Source organism: Manis javanica, chromosome X (assembly GCF_040802235.1).
Source record: "Manis javanica isolate MJ-LG chromosome X, MJ_LKY, whole genome shotgun sequence".
NCBI classification, from domain to species: domain Eukaryota; kingdom Metazoa; phylum Chordata; class Mammalia; order Pholidota; family Manidae; genus Manis; species Manis javanica.
The window spans coordinates 93,698,724-93,719,244 of record NC_133174.1 but is presented as its reverse complement, the minus strand read 5'-3'; the positions used below and the strand labels follow the sequence as shown (position 1 = coordinate 93,719,244).

The 20,521-nt window shown below is 39.3% G+C and overlaps 1 protein-coding gene across 9 annotated transcripts in view; it reads left to right on the top strand.

Moving 5' to 3' along the window:
* ARMCX5 (armadillo repeat containing X-linked 5) overlaps positions 1-20,521 on the top strand; it is a 41,310-nt gene that overhangs the window by 13,362 nt on the left and 7,427 nt on the right. For 5 of the 9 annotated variants that reach the window (XR_012127496.1, XM_073227895.1, XM_073227897.1 and 2 more), the window contains one exon: positions 8,729-8,798. The exons of 3 other annotated variants lie outside the window; for them this stretch is intronic. Coding sequence is in view for 4 of the 6 variants with exons in the window: in XM_073227895.1 (XP_073083996.1) it covers positions 8,729-8,798 (70 nt within the window). In the remaining 2 variants the exon portion in view is untranslated. Of the gene's footprint in view, positions 1-8,728; positions 8,799-15,544; positions 20,003-20,521 lie in introns of those variants that run through there. One more of the 9 variants, XR_012127495.1, reaches the window with a different exon arrangement.

The window sequence follows — 20,521 nt, the reverse complement described above, 5'->3', positions numbered from 1 at the left end:
AACATGTAAGGAGCTGGAGGATATTATGCTCAGTGAAATAAGCCAGGTGGAGAAAGACAAGTACCAAGTGATTTCCCTCATTTGTGGAGTATAACAACGAAGTAAAACTGAATGAACAAAATAGTAGCAGACTCACAGACTCCAAGAAGGGACTAGGGGTTACCAAAGGGGAGGGGTGTGGGAGGGTGGGTGGGGAGGGAGGTAGAAGGGGACTATGGGGTATTATGTTTAGTATACATGGTGTGGGGGATCATGGGGAGAGCAGTGTATCACAGAGAAGGGACATAGTGGATCTCTGGCATCTTGCTGCACTGATGGACAGTGACTGCATTGGGGTATGGGTGGGGACTTGATAATATGGGTAAATGTAGTAACCAGTTTGTTTTTTATTGTGAAACCTTCATAGGAGTGTATATCAATCATACCTTAATTAAAAAAAAGACCAAACAGGCAGAGGTCAGAGACAGAGCCATGAGTCTGGCCTGTGTGTCTCCAAGACTTTTTGCTGGAAAGGCTGGAGAACAAGGTTCGAGCTTCCTTGCACAGGGACCATTACAGAGGACTAAGGGCACATAGATTGAGAGGAGAGAATCCTGTAGTGGTGGAGTGTGGATAAAATGAGAGTTCCTGTGGCCAGGATTCTCACCTGGCCATGATTGACTAGCTCACTGCACACCTGTGGGCAATTTGACCCTATATAAAAGCTCCGCCCAGTGCTCTGGGCACAACATGGTGGCAGTGCTGCAAGGTTGCAGGAGAGCAGAGCAGAGGCTGGAGTGGTGGCAGCACTGAGGACAGAGGCCCGAGGATGGCTATGCTGGACGACTAGGCAAAGAGGCCCAGAGGATGGCTATTTGGGATGACTGTGCAGGCAGAGAGGCCCAGAGGATAGCTGTGTGGACAGAGTGGCCCAGAGTCAGAGACGGGCTTGCTTGTGTGCAGACTCGCTCTGAGTGAACGGGATTTTAGTGACTGACCTGGCACCTGGAAATTAAGTTGGGTATAACCCTTTCACCCCAAAAAGAAAAAAACTTATGTATCGTTACTAATAATGTCCCCACTTTGTTTTCTGATTTTAGTTATTTGTGTCTTCTCTTTTTTATTCTTTGTTGGTCCAGTGAAAAGTTTGTCCATTTTGCTGATCTTGTCAAAGAACCAGCGTTTGGTTTTGTTAATTCTCTCTACTGTTTTTCTATTCTCTATTTTGTTTATCTCTAATTTTTATTATTTCTTTCCTTCTTCTAGGTATGGGTTTAGTTTTCTTTCCTCCAGATGTAAAGTTAGTAATTGATTTGAGATTTTCTTATTTTTTAATGCAGACAGTTACAGTTACAAATTTCTCTCTGAGCACTGCCTTTGCAGTGTCCCATAAAATTGGACATATTATTGTTTTGGTTTTCATTCGCCTCTATTTTTCTGATTTCTCTTCTGACTTCTTCTTTGACCCATTGGTTAAGAGTGTATTGTTTAATTTCAATATTTTAAAATTTTCCAGTTTTCTTAATGGGCACTGGTTCCTGGCTTTACCCATTGTAGTCAGTGAAGATATTTATATGATTTCTGTCATTTAAAGTTCATTGAGACTTCTTTTGTGTCCTAACATGTCTGGAGAATGTTCCATGTACACTTGAGAAAAATGTGTATTGTGCTGTTGTTTTATGGAGTATTCCATATATTTCTGTTAGAACTGTTGATTTATAACTGTTCAAGGCCTATTTCCTTTTTGATCTGTGCCCAAATGTTCTACCCATTATTGAGTGTGGTGTTTTAAGTCTCCAACTCTATTACTGTAGAACTATTTCTCTGTTCAATTGTCAGTAAGGTTTGCTCCTTCCTGGAAACTTTGCTTTCCTGATAACCTCTGCTCAATTTTTAACCCCACTATATCTATAGGTTCCTCCATATCTGCATGGGAAATATACATATTTTTTCCCAATTCTGACTCCACACACTTTTCTACCTACCACCCTCTCTCTCTCTTCATCCTTTCACAATAATGTTTCTATATTTCTCCATTTGTTTTTTCTACTTTCTCATCTTCTACTCAGTATTCAATGCCATCTAGTTTCTTTACTACTCTACTGAAACTGCGCTCAAGGTCACCAAAGCCCCCATCTTCCCTAAAGAAAAAGAACAAATTAAATTTTAAAAATATTTTATTAAAACATGGTAGAGAATAATGCTTCATTTCCACTTTTGATGTATCCTTCCATGTGGTGGCAGATTCTTTAGAATAACGACTCTGACATTTCTATGCCCTCACCCTTACTCATGCTTGTCCTTCCCTCTTCCCTTTCTCTTTGAAAGATTGCCTTTGCACAGAGGGCTGTGCCCTACTCGGCTTCTCCATAAGTTTTCAAGTATAGGTTGGAATAGGCCCCTAGTTTCTAACTGTGTGGGATTTGTATCAAATTCTGGGATTTATTTTTAGGAATGCTATATTGCCCAGAATTCTAAGTCACATTTATTCATATCAAATTTGTTAATAACAAAGACTGTATGTGTATCTCTCATCTCCTTTATTCCTTTTTCCTACAGCTTTATGCAGATATTATTGACATATAACATACGTAATTTCAAGGTGTGCATTATGATGATTTGATACATGTATAGTGAAATGATTACCTTAGTAAGGTTAGTTTACATCTCCTTCCCCTCACATGATTAGCATATTTTTGTGGTGATAATATTTATGATTTACTCTCTTAACTTTCAAGTATGTAGTATAGTATTAATTATTGTCACCATAATGTACATTAAATCCCTGGAACTTATTCATCTTATAATTGGAAGTTTCTACCTTTTAACCAACATCTCCTTATTTCACCCATCCTCAGTCCCTGGCAACCACCAGAGTACTCTCTATTTCTATGATTTCAGATTTTTTTAGATTCCACATATAAGTGAGAACAGTTTTTGTCTTTGTATGACCCATTTCACTTAGCATAATGCCCTCAAGGTCTATTGTTATTGTCCCAAAAGGCAGGATTTTCATATTTATGGCTGAATAATATTCTATTGTCCATTTGCATTATCTACTTATGTATAGTTGTTTCCATGTCTTGGTTATTGTGAATAATGATGCAGTGAACATGAAGGCACAGCTTTCTCTTTGAGATAGTGATTGCATTTCCTTCAGATATTTACCCAGAAGTGGGATTGCCAAATCATATGGTAGTTCTATTTTTAATTTTTTGAGGAACCTCCATACTGTTTTCCATAGTGGCTAAACCAATTTACATTTCCACCAACAGTGTACAGGTTTTATCACTACAAATTTCCCTGCTAGACATGCTTTTGTTATATTCCATAAGTTTTGGCATATTGTGTTTCCATTTTCAATTATTTCAGCATTTCCCTTTTGGTTTTATCTTTAATCCATTGGTTGTTCAGGACTTTGTTGCTTAATTTCCACATATTTGTGAATTTTTAAATTTTCTTCCTGTTATCTTCAGCTTAAAGAACTCTGTCATTTCTTGTAAGGCAGGTCTAGTGGTGATGAACTGTCTCAGCTTTTGTTTATTGGAGAAATCTGTTATCTGTCCTTCATTTCGGAAAGACAACTCTGCTAGGTAATGTACTCATGGTCAGCAGTTTCTTTTTCTTTTGGCACTTTGAATTGATGTCCCATTCTCTCTTGGGCTGCAAGATTTGTACTTAGAAATCTATCAGCAGCATTTTGGGGGTTCCCTAATAAGTTATAAGCTTCTTAGCTCCACTTCTTTCATCAAGAGTCTCTCTTTGTCTTTGACAAAATTTCTTTGATTTTTAGACAGTTTTATTATAAGGTACCTTAGAAAAGCTCATTTTAAGTTGAAATTTTAGGGTGACCTATGAGCTTCATGAACTTGGATGTCCAAATCATTCCCTTGTTTTGGTAAGTTCTTAGCCATTATTTCTTTAAATAAGCTTCTTGACCCTTTCTCCCTCTTTTCTGGGAATCTAATAATATAGACATCTTTCAATGATATCCCATAAATCATGTAGTCTTCACTATTACTCATTTTTTCTTTTTGATTGAGTCTGTTATTGAAACTCTTGAATTCTTCAGTTCATGCAATGTCTTCAACTCTAGGATTTCAGCTTATTTTTTTAATGATTTCTATATCTTTGTTGAACTTTTCATTTTATGTATGTGTTTTTTCTAATTTCACTTACTTATCTATCTGTGTTTTCATGTAGTTCAGTGTTTTACCTTAGAGGATTATTCTGAATTCTTTGTTAGATCATTCAGAGATATCCTTTCCTATAGGATCAGTCATTGAACTTATATTAGTTTCCTTTAGTGAAGTCTATTTCCCTGATTACTGATGATCCTTTTGAAGGCCTTGTTTTACTGCTGGCATATTTGAGGAATTAGAACCTCTTCCATATTCTATAGAATGCTTGTGAAGGCAAAACCCATCACTAATCAGCCTGGCCAGAGACTCTGTGTGGGCCATCTTGTGGGCTTTCTGCTGGATTCTTTGAGTGGGTAGGTCTGGTGCCTAGGTCAGCAAGTGGGCAGGCCTGGTGCTTGAGTACATGGGGACCAGCCTGATCCCTGGGTCCATGGAGGCAGGCCTGGAGCCTGGATTCACTGGAACCTACTCGTTGCTAGGGACCACTGGCAGGGGGGCTAATGTCTTATACATGGAGGCCAGTCCTGTACTGAGAGAGCCATAGGCCTGGTTTCATGGGAGCCAGCCTTAAGGCTGGGGCTATGGTGACTGATCTAGTGCTGAGGCAAGCTAGGAGCCTAGGTATGTGAGAGCTGCCCTTGAGGCTGCTCCACTGAAGCTGGGCTGCTGCTACAAGAGCTGGTCTTGTATCTAGATCTGCAGGGGCTAACCTGGCATTGGAGTGGGATGGGGGACTGGGTCTGCAGGACCTACCCTGGTGCTGGGGTTGGTAAAAAACCTGGGTCTGCAGTACTCAGCCTGGTATTGGGCCTAGCCAAGATCTTGGTTGATTGGGAGCCCATGGTGACAGCAGCCACCCAGGGCTATGGGAGCTGGCCAACATGGTGATATGCTAGAAGCCTAGGTTTGTAGGAGTCTGCTAGGAGCCTGAGTCATGGGAGCCACTTAGGGCCAATATGGGGCTACAGGAGCCAGCCAGTACCAGCATGATCCAGTAACCTACATTTATGGGAGCCTGCTGTTGAGAATGTGCCCACAGATCCACTCCAGGCCGTTGCAAATGTTGCCAGGAGCATGGGTTGATAGAAGCCTTCTAGGAGCCTGGTGCCACAAAAGCCACCTAGGGCTGTGGGAATTTGGAGGTACCAGGGTGAGTTGGGGGCTTGGGTACATGGTAGCCCATCAGGACCCTGATGCTCTGGAAGCTGCCTACGGCCATGGGAGCCACTTGGGACCACTGGTGCTGACAGGCACTGTGGTGATCTGGGAGCCTGGGTTTGCAGGAGCTGACCGGCAACTTGGTACCATGGGAAATGCCTAGATTTGTGGAGCTAGTAGGTACTACAGTATGCTGAGGGCCTGGGTTTGCAGGAAGGAGCCTGCAGAAAGCTACCTAAGGCCATAGGAGTTGGCCTTGTGCTGGGGCAGTCTGGCTCTAGAGTTTATGGTGAAGTCAGGTGCTCACTGTACTCTCCTCCTCCCATGGGAATGATGTCTGTCTCCACGCTGGGCTGCTAGGTCTTGTGGAAGAGTTGATAGGGTAGTATGAGTCTATCTTTCTTACCCTCCTCAATACATCTTAATTTTGTGTTTCACCCAGGTGGTATAATTCCTCACATGAAATCCTTGGCTCTTGTGAAGGTATTTTTATGCATGTATAGTTATTCAAATTAATATTTCTGAGGGGGTCAAGTGCTAGAAGTTCCTATTCTGCCTTGTTGCTGATATCACTTCCTGTTTTATCCTTACTTATTTTGTTCAGAACATGGGTAGGGGAAGAGGATTGATATTTATTTGGCTCTTCAAACACTTGATATGTAAAATTTAGTTTACATATAAACTCATATAAAATCTTGATACATTCTGGTTTCAAAAAATTGGACATCAAAAGTAAAGTTCTAGACCTCTTTAAATGAAACCCCAATCCCAGTCTCCTTCCTAGAGGCAACCCATATTTGTCAGTTCCTAGAACTTTTGTATATATCTAAGTATTCTAAGGATTTTTTTTAACTACTAAATTTTATCAAACATGTATTATTCTGCAACATTGTTTATAGCAGTATGTCTTAGAGATTTTTCCATGTTAAAAAAGAAATATATATATATATATATTTTTTTTTATCTTAGTGCTGTATTGCAGTGTCATTTTTGTTTCTATGGGTGTTTCTGAGAAATAGACTCTTAGGTCATAGGCATTTTTGATTTTAAGAGACATTTGAAACCTCCTTACAAAGGGATTATATCATTTTATACTCTATCAAATATATGAGTCACTGGTTTTCCACACACCCACCAACAGTTTTGCATATTTAAACATACTTGCCAACCCGATAAATGATACCTCTTTGTTTTAATTTACATTTTACTAATACTGAAGAAAATATATTAGCTCCCTTAACTCACAGAAAAGAATCAGATCAGCAATATGAATTTCCCTTTAAAGAATGCAAACTGATTTGTAAGCAGCTAAATGCTTATAGCAGCCTTTTGGAGGCTGAGGAAAAGTGAAGAGAAAAGCGTTTTTTCTTTGCATGAATTTAATATTCACAAAATTCTGATATGCAAAGAAAATATAAGAATTCTTAGAGTGCTCATAAACTTGAGAGTTTAATATTATTGTTATAAGATCTTTTATTCTTTTGTTTCAAATGTGTGGAGATAATTCAGATAATTATATAAGTCATCAAAATAAATCAGCTGTAATTAGTGTGATGATAATTTAAAATTCTATCACATGATGAAATTCAGCAATAAGATTACTAAGCTTTTCTTATAAGAATATATTTAAAACATAAAAGCTCAATATATCTTGGTGGTATTAAGAAAAATTTAATTGGTCATCTTCATTCTACATGGTGATTCTTTAGTAAAATGAAATTTGACACTTTTCTTTCTAAAATATTCTCAATAGATTTTTTGTTAATGTATTCATTTACAATTAATGGTGTCTTACAATTATCAACCCAGCTGAGACCTGCAGTTGTGGAAACAGGCTCTATTTAAATACAAAATTCCATTTTCTTAAATTTTTAAGAAATTTCTTAATTTCTTAAATTAAAAAGAAAATTTCTTAAAATTTTTCTCTTTCTCTCAAGTGAGATTTGAACTTTTAAAAATGTCTAAACCTAGCTAGAGTTAATGTCATTTTGGGGGGTTGACTTATTTACCAGAGAAGTTAGGCACATAGACTCTATGATGCAGGTTGAAAAGAGAGAAAATGGCTGAGTGGAAACATGTGATGTGATCTCCAGATGTTAGAACTATATTCTGTGCTACATCAAATTCCACAACCTGATTGTACTAACATGACCCTAAGCAGTATATATGTTAAATTAAAAATTCTATATAAACAGCTTTTATTCTCCAGCAACAATTGATTTCGCTGCAATAATACAGTTGAAATAACTTCATGCTCTCTGAAGCACCTCAGGTGAGAAATCCCATTTAATTAATGATTCATCACTTTGTGAGCCAGTGACCAACTACAAAAAAGATACTAGTGGAGGGACAAACTATCCTTCAGTTTTCCTAAACATAATAATTTCTTCTGAGTCAAAACTAGTCTGGTATAAAAAACAAAAACTTATGTGAATGTCAAACCTTGGTGTGTAAATCCCAAATGGATAAGAAACAAGGACATAGCTGAAAGATTATGCCTTTTGTTTGAGATTCCTGTTAAAGTAATGTGATTTTTCTGGTATACTCACAATAGTAGGAACTTCTGTAACTTACATAAGTCCATTAATGTTGCTTAAAACAACATGAATTTATTCTCTTAGTGTTCTGGAGGTCAAAAGTCCAAAATTAGTCTCACTGTGATAAAGTGAGGGTATTGATAGGACTGGTTCCCTCTGGAGGCTGTGAGGGGAGAATCCATTTCCTTGCCTGTTTTGAGCTTCTAGAGTTTGCCAGCATTCCTTGGCTCATAGCCCTTTCCTTGCATCATTCTGACCTTTGATTCTATTGTCTTGTCTTTTTCTTCTGTCTTTCACCTTCTTGCTTCCCTCTTTTAAGGACCTTGTACTTATCTTGGGCCCATTGCATAATCCAGGATAATCTTCCCATCTCAAGAACCTTAACTTAATTACATTAGTAAAGTCACTTTTTGCCTTATAAGGTAACATACTGACAGCTTCCATGGTCAGGACATTGGCATTGTTGGGGGGACATTATTCAGCCTACAACACCAGTTATAGTAAAGGCAGTGGTAATGGAAATAGTAAAAAAATGTTCCAAATAGGTAAATGCTATGGTAAGACAAGCTATTCATGTATTTTCAATTTTTGGTATTATATGAATATCTTTGACAGACTTTCATACAGTTATTACCATGTCTCATCCATGAATTCAAAAGGTTCCTATGTTGAAACCCTAACCTCTAGTACTTCAGAGTATGATTATATTTGGAGATAGGGCATTTAAAAAGGTGATTAAGTTAAAATGAGGCCATTAGAGTGGATCCTAGTCCTTTCTAACTGGTGTCCTTATAAGAAATGGAAATTTAGGGGGCGGAGCCAGGATGGCGGCGTGAGTAGAGCAGTGGAAATCTCCTCCCAAAAACACATAGAGCTATGAAAATATAACAAAGAAAAATCTTCCTAAAATAGAGACCACAGGACAAGGGACAACATCCAGACCACATCCACACCTTCAAGAACCCAGCGCCTTGCGAAGGGGGTAAGATACAAGCCCCGGCCCGGCGGGACCCAAGCGCCCCTTCCCCCGGCTCCCGGCGGGTGGAAAAAAACCAGAGCGGATTTTTTTTTTTGGCGAGTGCTTTTTGGAAGCCTTAAAGGGACAGGGACCCCGGTGCTAGGGAGGCAGGGTGGCGGGACCGGTGAGCGGATGCCTGGGACCGGCACCTGAGGACAAAGAATATCCCACGTTTTTCCCTGCGGGAACGGTGCACGGGTGCCTGAGACCGGCACCTGAGGACAGAGGAAATCGTGCGTTTTTCCCCTTTTTTTTTCTCTTTTTGGCAAGCGCTTTTTGGAAGCCTTAAAGGGACAGGGACCCCGGTGCTAGGGAGGCAGGGCGGCGGGACTGGTGAGCGGGTGCCTGGGACCGGCGCCTGAGGACAAAGAATATCCCGCGTCTTTCCCTGCGGGACCGGTGGGCAGATGCCTGAGACCGGCACCTGAGGACAGAGGAAATCGTGCGTTTTTCCCCTTTTTTTCTCTCTTTTTGGCAAGCGCTTTTTGGAAGCCTTAAAGGGACAGGGACCCCGGTGCTAGGGTGGCAGGGCGGCGGGACTGGTGAGCGGGTGCCTGGGACCGGCGCCTGAGGACAAAGAATATCGCGTGTTTTTCCCTGCGGGACTGGTGGGTGGATGCTTTTTGGAAGCCTTGAAGGGACAGGGACCCTGGTGCTAGGGAGACAGGGCAGCAGGACCAGTGAGCGGGTGCCTGGGACCGGCGCCTGAGGACAAAAAAAAAATCGCGTGTTTTTTCCTTTTTTTTTTTTTGTTCTGTTCCCTCTCTCATTGTTGCTGTTGTTGTTTTGGTTTGGAGAGTGCTTTTTGGAAGTCTTAAAGGGGCAGGACAGGTCACTTAGACCAGAGGCAGGGAATCTGGGGATCTACGGGCACTCTAATCCCCTGGGCAGCAGGAAGCACAGAGGCCCCTTACGGAGATAAATAGCCTCCCGGCCGCTCCCCCTCCAACAGGGCTCCACCATTTTGGAGGAGCAGCCCCAGCCAGGCCACGCCCACAGCAACAGCGGAGATAAACCCCATAGCAACTGGGCAGGAAGCAGAAGCCCTGTCTGCACACAGCTGCCCAGCATAAGCCACTAGAGGTCGCTATTCTCCCAGGAGAGGAAGGCCACAAACCAACAAGAACGAAAGCTCTCCTAGCTGTCACTTGTACCAGCTCTGCAAACTATCTCTATCACCATGAAAAGGCAAAAATACAGGCAGACAAAGATCACAGAGACAACACCTGAGAAGGAGACAGACCTAACCAGTCCTCCTGAAAAAGAATTCAAAATAAAAATCATGAACATGCTGACAGAGATGCAGAGAAAAATGCAAGAGCAATGGGATGAGATGCAGAGAAAAATGCAAGAGCAGTGGGATGAAGTCCGGAAGGAGATCACAGATGTCAGGAAGGAGATCACAGAAGTGAAACAATCCCTGGAAGGATTTATAAGCAGAATGGATAAGATGCAAGAGGCCATTGAAGGAATAGAAGCCAGAGAACAGGAACGTATAGAAGCTGACATAGAGAGAGATAAAAGGATCTCCAGGAATGAAACAACACTAAGAGAACTATGTGACCAAGCCAAAAGGAATAATATTTGTATTATAGGGATACCAGAAGAAGAAGAAAGAGGAAAAGGGATAGAAAGTCTCTTTGAAGAAATAATTGCTGAAAACTTCCCCAAACTGGGGGAGGAAATAATCGAACAGACCATGGAATTACACAGAACCCACAACAGAAAGGATCCAAGGAGGACAACACCAAGACACATAGTAATTAAAATGGCAAGGATCAAGGACAAGGAAAGAGTTTTAAAGGCAGCTAGAGAGAAAAAGGTCACCTATAAAGGAAAACCATCAGGCTAACATCAGACTTCTCGACAGAAACCCTACAGGCCAGAAGAGAATGGCATGATATACTTAATGCAATGAAACAGAAGGGCCTTGAACCAAGGATACTGCATCCAGCACGACTATCATTTAAATATGATGGCGGGATTAAACAATTCCCAGACAAGCAAAAGCTGAGGGAATTTGCTTCCCACAAACCACCTCTACAGGGCATCCTACAGGGACTGCTATAGATGGGAGCACCCCTAAAAAGAGCACAGAACAAAACACCCAACATATGAAGAAGGGAGGAGGAGGAATAAGAAGGGAGAGAAGAAAAGAATCTCCAGACAGTGTATATAACAGCTCAGTAAGCGAGCTAAGTTAGGCAGTAAGATACTAAAGAAGCTAACCTTGAACCTTTGGTAACCACGAATCTAAAGCCTACAATATCAATAAGTACATATCTCTCAATAGTCACCTTAAATATAAATGGACTTAATGCACCAATCAAAAGACATAGAGTAATAGAATGGATAAAAAAGCAAGACCCATCTATATGCTACTTACAAGAAACTCACCTTAAACCCAAAGAAAAGCATAGACTAAAAGTCAAGGGATGGAAAAACATATTTCAGGCAAACAACAGTGAGAAGAAAGCAGGGGTTGCAGTACTAATATCAGACAAAATAGACTTCAAAACAAAGAAAGTAACAAGAGATAAAGAAGGATACTACATAATGATAAAGGGCTCAGTCCAACAAGAGGATATAACCATTCTAAATATATATGCACCCAATACAGGAGCACCTGCATATGTGAAAGAAATACTAACAGAACTAAAGAGGGAAATAGACTGCAATGCATTCATTGTAGGAGAGTTCAACACACCACTCACCCCAAAGGATAGATCCACCGGGCAGAAAATAAGTAAGGACACACAGGCACTGAACAACACACTAGAACAGATGGACCTAATATACATCTACAGAACTCTACATCCAAAAGCAACAGGATATACATTCTTCTCAAGTGCACATGGAACATTCTCCAGAATAGACCACATACTAGCTCACAAAAAGAGCCTCAGTAAATTCCAAAATATTGAAATTCTACCAACCAATTTTTCAGACCACAAAGGTATAAAAGTAGAAATAAATTCTACAAAGAAAACAAAAAGGCTCACAAACACATGGAGGCTTAACAACATGCTACTAAATAATCAATGGATCAATGAACAAATCAAAATAGAGATCAAGGAATATATAGAAACAAATGACAACAACAACACTAAGCCCCAACTTCTGTGGGACACAGCGAAAGCAGTCTTAAGGAGAAAGTATATAGCGATCCAGGCACACTTGAAGAAGGAAGAACAATCCCAAATGAATAGTCTAACATCACAATTATCAGAACTGGAAAAAGAAGAACAAATGAGGCCTAAAGTCAGCAGAAGGAGGGATATAATAAAGATCAGAGAAGAAATAAACAAAATTGAGAAGAATAAAAAAATAGCAAAAATCAACGAAACCAAGAGCTGGTTCTTCGAGAAAATGAACAAAATAGATAACCCTCTAGCCCAACTTATTAAGAGAAAAAGAGAATCAACACAAATCAACATAATCAGAAATGAGAATGGAAAAATCACGACAGACTCCACAGAAATACAAAGAATTATTAAAGACTACTATGAAAACCTATATGCCAACAAGCTGGAAAACCTAGAAGAAATGGACAACTTCCTAGAAAAATACAACCTCCCAAGACTGACCAAGGAAGAAACACAAAAGTTAAACAAACCAATTACGAGCAAAGAAATTGAAACAGTAATCAAAAAACTACCCAAGAACAAAACCCCGGGGCCGGACGGATTTACCTCGGAATTTTATCAGACACACAGAGAAGACATAATACCCATTCTCCTTAAAGTGTTCCACAAAATAGAAGAAGAGGGAATACTCCCAAACTCATTCTATGAGGCCAACATCACCCTAATACCAAAACCAGGCAAAGACCCCACCAAAAAAGAAAATTACAGACCAATATCCCTGATGAATGTAGATGCAAAAATACTCAACAAAATACTAGCAAACAGAATTCAACAGTATATCAAAAGGATCATACACCATGACCAAGTGGGGTTCATCCCAGGGATGCAAGGATGGTACAACATTCGAAAATCCATCAACATCATCCACCACATCAACAAAAAGAAAGACAAAAACCACATGATCATCTCCATAGATGCTGAAAAAGCATTTGACAAAATTCAACATCCATTCATGATAAAAACTCTCAGCAAAATGGGAATAGAGGGCAAGTACCTCAACATAATAAAGGCCATATATGATAAACACACAGCCAGCATTATACTGAACAGCGAGAAGCTGAAAGCATTTCCTCTGAGATCGGGAACCAGACAGGGATGCCCACTCTCCTCACTGTTATTTAACATAGTACTGGAGGTCCTAGCCACGGCAATCAGACAAAACAAAGAAATACAAGGAACCCAGATTGGTAAAGAACAAGTTAAACTGTCACTATTTGCAGATGATATGATACTGTACATAAAAAACCCTAAAGACTCCACTGCAAAACTACTAGAACTGATATCGGAATACAGCAAAGTTGCAGGATACAAAATTAACACACAGAAATCTGTAGCTTTCCTATACACTAACAATGAATCAATAGAAAGAGAAATCAGGAAAACAATTCCATTCACCATTGCATCAAAAAGAATAAAATACCTAGGAATAAACCTAACCAAAGAAGTGAAAGACTTATACTCTGAAAACTACAAGTCACTCTTAAGAGAAATTAAAGAGGACACTAATAAATGGAAACTCATCCCATGCTCATGGCTAGGAAGAATTAACATCGTCAAAATGGCCATCCTGCCCAAAGCAATATACAGATGTGATGCAATCCCTCTCAAATTACCAGCAACATTCTTCAATGAATTGGAACAAATAATTCAAAAATTCATATGGAAACACCAAAGACCCCGAATAGCAAAAGCAATCCTGAAAAAGAAGAATAAAGTAGGGGGGATCTCACTCCCCAACATCAAGCTCTACTACAAAGCCAAGGTAATCAAGACAATTTGGTACTGGCACAAGAACAGAGCCACAGACCAGTGGAACAGATTAGAGACTCCAGAAATTAACCCAAACAAATATGGTCAATTAACATTTGATAAAGGAGCCATGGACATACAATGGCAAAATGACTGTCTCTTCAACAGATGGTGCTGGCAAAACTGGACAGCTACATGTAGGAGAATGAAACTGGACCATTGTCTAACCCCATATACAAAGGTAAACTCAAAATGGATCAAAGACCTGAATTAAGTTATGAAACCATTAAACTCTTGGAAAAAAACATAGGCAAAAACCTCTTAGACATAAACATGAGTGACCTCTTCTTGAACATATCTCCCCGGGCAAGGAAAACAACAGCAAAAATGAGCAAGTGGGACTACATTAAGCTGAAAAGCTTCTGTACAGCGAAAGACACCATCAATAGAACAAAAAGGAACCCTACAGTATGGGAGAATATATTTGAAAATGACAGATCCGATAAAGGCTTGACGTCCAGAATATATAAAGAGCTCACACGCCTCAACAAACAAAAAACAAATAACCCAATTAAAAAATGGGCAGAGGAACTGAACAGACAGTTCTCTAAAAAAGAAATACAGATGGCCAACAGACACATGAAAAGATGCTCCACATCGCTAATTATCAGAGAAATGCAAATTAAAACTACAATGAGGTATCACCTCACACCAGTAAGGATAGCTGCCATCCAAAAGACAAACAACAACAAATGTTGGTGAGGCTGTGGAGAAAGGGGAACCTTCCTACACTGCTGGTGGGAATGTAAATTAGTTCAACCATTGTGGAAAGCAGTATGGAGGTTCATCAAAATGCTCGAAACAGACCTACCATTTGACCCAGGTATTCCACTCCTAGGAAAATTTACCCGAAGAACGCAGCAATCAAGTTTGAGAAAGACAGATGCACCCCTATGTTTATTGCAGCACTATTTACAATAGCCAAGAATTGGAAGCAACCTAAATGTCCATCGGTAGATGAATGGATAAAGAAGATGTGGTACATATACACAATGGAATACTACTCAGCCATAAGAAGTGGAAAAATCCAACCATTTGTAGCAACATGGATGGAGCTGGAGAGTATTATGCTCAGTGAAATAAGCCAAGCGGAGAAAGAGAAATACCAAATGATTTCACTCATCTGAGGAGTATAGGAACAAAGGAAAAACTGAAGGAACAAAACAGCAGCGGAATTACAGAACCCAAAAATGGACTAACAGGTACCAAAGGGAAAGGAACTGGGGAGGATGGGTGGGCAGGGAGGGATAAGTGGGGGGGAAGAAGAAGGGGGGTATTAAGATTAGCATGCATGGGGGGGAGGGACAAAGGGGAGGGTGGGCTGCACAACACAGAGAGTACAAGTAGTGACTCTACAACATTTTGCTAAGCTGATGGACAGTAACCGTAATGTGGTTGTTAGGGGGGACCTGATATAGGGGAGAGCATAGTAAACATAGTATTCTTCATGTAAGTGTAGATTAAAAATTAAAAAAAAAAAAGAAAGAAAGAAAGAAAGAAAAGGGGGATTACCCCTTGATAGGATAAAACTATTGGTAAATCAAAGATCAACGCATGCTTTAAATATCCTTAATGTTGATCACTTAAAGGGTGTCAGATGATCAGCTGTGGAGGTACTCTTTTCTGATAATATTCCTTTCTCTTAATAAAAAAAAAAAAAAAGCAGTTACTGTGTGCTGACCTCCAATGAGTTCTGCACAGTGGTATAGAGGGCATGTCAAAGTGTGGGCAAACGGTCTGTTTGTTTCTATGCAGAAGATCAAGGCCTAGCTTGGATATCCAGAAAATGAACTAAGATACGATATGAGGAGGAGCTTCCGGCATCAGCACTCTCTGGAGGACTTGTGCCAGGGGGATGATCATCAAAAAGCCTCCACAGGGATCCGGACGATGCTGCGGTTGTGGCTGCATCCAGCCCACCGTCTCCTGGACTTGCCATAGGAATGAGGAGGGAGATGTCTAGGCTGGCATGTGCATACAGTGAGACAACGAATTTGACCGGATCTGTACTGTTGGAACTCAACCAGGAGTTGGGAGGGGTGCAAGTTGTAGCACTCCAAAATCTTACGACTACAGACTATCTACGGTTAAAAGAACATATGGGATGTGAACAGATCCCAGAAATTGGCTGCTTTAATTTGTCTGATTGTTCAAGTACAGTTGGACAATATCCATCATATCATAGATAAATTTTCGCAAATGCCTAGGGTGCCTAAATAGTTTTCTTGGCTTCACTGGAGATGGATGGTAATTATAGATTTGCTTTGTTTATGCCACCGTATTCCTATTATGTTAATAAGTGTGTGCAAATTAGTTAGTAATTTAAAACCTATACATACTTAAGGTACTCTGCAAAAAGATATGTCAAAGAAATAATCAATCCTCCCATGTTTCCTTCCATATGCTACCTCTATAGCTTTTCTTCTTCCTTCCTAATTATAACCCTTAAATAGAATTCGTGCCTCATATCGAATTTACCGAGTATCATAATTCCTCCAGGTGGTAAAGATACCTCGAGACAAGTGCTGGGCATAGAAGCCACAGGGCATAAATCTGCAAAGAAGTAAAAAGCTAACCTTTTCAAACAATATGGCTTCTCTCTCACTTACCAACTTTACATTTCCCTGTATGGCCCCGGAAGATGACTGGTTAGCCAGAGACGGGTAAGATTCCTCAAGGAAGGAACAACCTAAGACAGGCACAGTCGCATGGGGGCCATCAGGTGAGAAATTGGGGATCAACAGAGGTGAGGCTCAGAACCTCACCCCCCCTGCTTTGAGAGAAATCTTCTGCATCCGTGGATGTCTTGCTGCCCTTGTCTAGCCTGGATTAATACTTAGTCCATAGGCACACACCTGATCATCTGATCATCTACATTTGCCCTCTTACAGCACTAAAATATATTTTCTACCTTTATCTTGCATCTACCTACCACTTCAGCATTTTATTAAAAATAAAAATAATAATAATAATAGAGGGAGAAATGTGGGATCAGCATATAAATCAAGTACAAAATTCAAACGAATATTCATATTTGACCTGATTGTTTATGGGTCATAATGCGTGATCAAAACCGAAAGTTTCTGTGATGAATGCCCTTGTACTGTTCACCATGTAAGAATTTATTCACTATGTAAGAATTCGTTCACCATGTAAGAACTTGTTCGTTATGCTTCAGAAGATTGGAGACTGACGAGAATTAGGCTTGAGATGGATTAATGATTGTACATTGAGCATTGACCCCCCTATACTGAATTTTATTGTTGTTAACAACCATTTGATCAATAAATATGAGAGATGCCCTCTCAAAAAAAAAAAAACAGCAAAAGCTTTAAAAAGAAAGAAAAATGGAAATTTAAACATCCAGAGATACCCTAGATATGCTTGCTCACAGAAGAAAGACCACATGAGAATACAGCAAGATGGCAGCCATCTGAAAGCTAAAGAGAGAGACCTCAGGAGGAAGCAAAGCAGCTGACACTTTGACCTTGGACTTCTAACCTGCAGAGCTGTGAGAAAATTAATTTGTTAAGCCACCCAATCTATGGTCTTTTGTTATGGAAGCCTCAGCAAACTAATATATCCTCAAACTTTAATTTATTGACACATCAGCTTGGGGAAAAAAGCTCCATTTTTATAGTGAATGTGTAGAATTTTGTGGAGGTTTCTTTAAAATTCCAAACTATAAATCATACTAAACAAGTGTGATAGTGAATATATTAGCCTTCTATCTGCTTTAGACAGCAGAATAGGAAAAAAAACACTGGGTGGGACACTTTCACCTTCACCAACACATAATATTACCTCTAACAAAATAGTCTAATGATTTTTAATGGTGTGCTTCTAAGTCTACTCAATGATAGAAGCATATAAAAACATAATAATTCTCCCCAGATTTTAAATTGTAGTATAGCTGATAATGATATATATATATATAACCAACAAAAAAGTCCCCTCAGGGTTCTGGAGGCATCTAAGTATTCAATAAATATTTACTGAACAGTCTGTTATGTGCCAGGTCCTATTCCTAGGTACTGGGAATATAGTACAGAGTAAAATAAATTGTTGTCCTCATTTAGGGATGGAGGGAAACAGATAGTAAAAAAGTAAATATATAAAATAAGTAATGTAATATTAAGTAGTGATAAATGCTATAGAGAAAACAGTATATGAAAATAGAGGATATTGGAATTGGGGTGAAGAGATACTATTTTAGATGGAATAATCAGAGAAGTTCTAAGTAAATACTTGAATGAAATGAGGGAATGGACCACAATCTGAGGGGAAGAAGTACTCTAGGCAATGGGAACAGCAAATGTAGAGCTACTTGGATAGGGATGGGCTTGGTTTGTTCAAGAAAAAACAGTGAGGCCAGTGTGGGTTCAAATGCAGTAAGCAAAGGGAGAATGGTTGGATGTGAGTTTAGAGTGGTACCAGGGACCAGATCTTGTGAAATACTGTAGGCCATAGAAAGAAGTCTGCATATAAATCTAATTGTTATGGGAAATCATTTCAGTATTTTGACAAGGGGAGCAGTGTGATATGACTTGTTTTTAAGGGATAGGCCTGGATACTGTGTAGAAATGGACCAAGGGAAACAAGAATGGAAACAGGACCAGCTGGATGCTGGGAAGCAAATGCACTGTTTAGGTAAGAGATGATAGTGGCTTAGACTGTGTTAGTTGTGAAAATGGTGATAAGTGTCCAGCTTCGGCATATATTTTGGAGGTGGAGCTATAGATGTTGAGGTTGGATTGAATATAAAGAAAAAGCAATCGATGATTCTGATAAGATGCCTTTTATTGAGGTGGATAAAGACTGGAGAATCAGGTTTTAGGGGGAAGATTAGCTCAGCTTTAGATTTGTTGAGTTTGAGATGCCTTCTAAATATATACACATGGAGATGAAAAGTGTACAGTTGGATATACGAGTCTGGGATTTTTGAGAGATCCATATTAGGGATAGCAATTTGGGTGCCATCAAGATACAGATGTTATTTAAAGGCACAAGACTGGATGAGATCACTAAGGAATATAGATAGTATAGGTAGTCAGGGAAGAAGTCCAAAGATTGAGCTCTGGGGTCTTTCAATATTGAGATACAGAAGATGATAATGAACTAGCAAAACAAAAAAGAAAGCTAAGAATGTGGAGTCAGGAGTAGCCAGTAAGGTAGGTGATAAACCAGGAGAGTGTGTTTTCCTAGAAACTAAGTCAAGATGTTTCAATGATAGGTAAGGTGACCAAATATCTCTATTTTCCCAGGACGTCCCAGATTATGTCTGTTTTATAGGAACGATTCTTAACAATCTTTTTCACTCTCAGAGGTGTTCTGATTTGAATGATAAATTATATGGTCACTAGGATAGTAGGTCAAGATGAGGACTGAGAATTGATTCTTGGATTTACCAATATGGAGATCATGAGCAACCTTGATAAGAGCAGTTTCAGTGGAACAGTAAAATCTCACTGATGATGGGGATGAAAGATTGGAGTAGTTTAAGGAAAAAGTGGGGAGACAGTGTCAGTATGCTAACTGTAGACCACTGTTCTGAAGCATTTTGCAGCAAAACAAATCAGAAATGGGGTCATAGGTATGGAATGATATGAGATAAGGGGAGAGTTTTGTTTTTAAGGTAGGATACAGTACAGAATGTTTGACTGTTGATGGGAATATTCCACTAGAGAGGGGAAATTTTTATGATAAAGGAGAGAGAAGAAAATTTTGGAACAATGACCTGGAGTAGAAGAGATAGGATATCATCCAGTGGACAAATGGAGACATTGGCTGTAGATAGAAGTATGGGAAGTTCATTCATGGAACATCAGAAAAGGCAAAATTTATAGGCATAGATGCAAGTGGTGAGTAGATAGGGTGGTAGGAGTTTGTGAAAGTTCTATTCAAGTTGCTTTTTTTTCAATGAAATAAGCAAGGTCATCAGCTGAGACTGAGGAATAGGTGGAAAGTAACTGGGGTTTGAGGAGAGAAGAGAAGTGTGATATCTTTTTTATTATGGCAAATTATATGTGACATAAAATTAGCCATTTTAAACATTTTTAAGTGGACAATTAAGTGGTACTAATTACATTCACAGTGTTGTACATCCATCACCACTGTTCCCAAAGCTTTTCATCATGTTATGGGTTGAATTTTGCTCCCCCAAAATTCTATGTTAGAGTGCTAACATACACAAAAATCAACTAAAAAATTAATTAAAGACTTAAACATATGACGTGAGACTGTAAAACTAAACAAAATCATAGAAAATCTTTTTGATAGTGATCTTGAAAGTGATTTTTTTGGATATAGAACCAAAACCATAGGCAACAACAACAAAAATAGACAAATGGGTCTATACCAAATTAGAAATCTTGTACACAGCAAAGGAAATGATCAACAGAATGGGAGAAAATATTTGCAAACCATATATTTAAGGGGCTAATATCCAAAATATATAAGGAACTTTTAAAACTCAATAGCAAAAAAAAAAAAAAAAAAAGGGAAAAGGCAAAGACTTGAATAGACACTTCTCCAAAGAAGACATACAAATGGTCAACAGGTACATGAAAAGTACTCAATATCACTAATCATCAAGGAAATGCAAATCAAAACTAAAATAAGGTATCACTGCACACCTGTTAGGATGGCTGTTGTCAAAAAAGAAAAAAAGACAGCAAGTGTTAGCAAGGATTTAAAAAGCAATTGAGATCCTTATACATTGTTGGTGGGAAT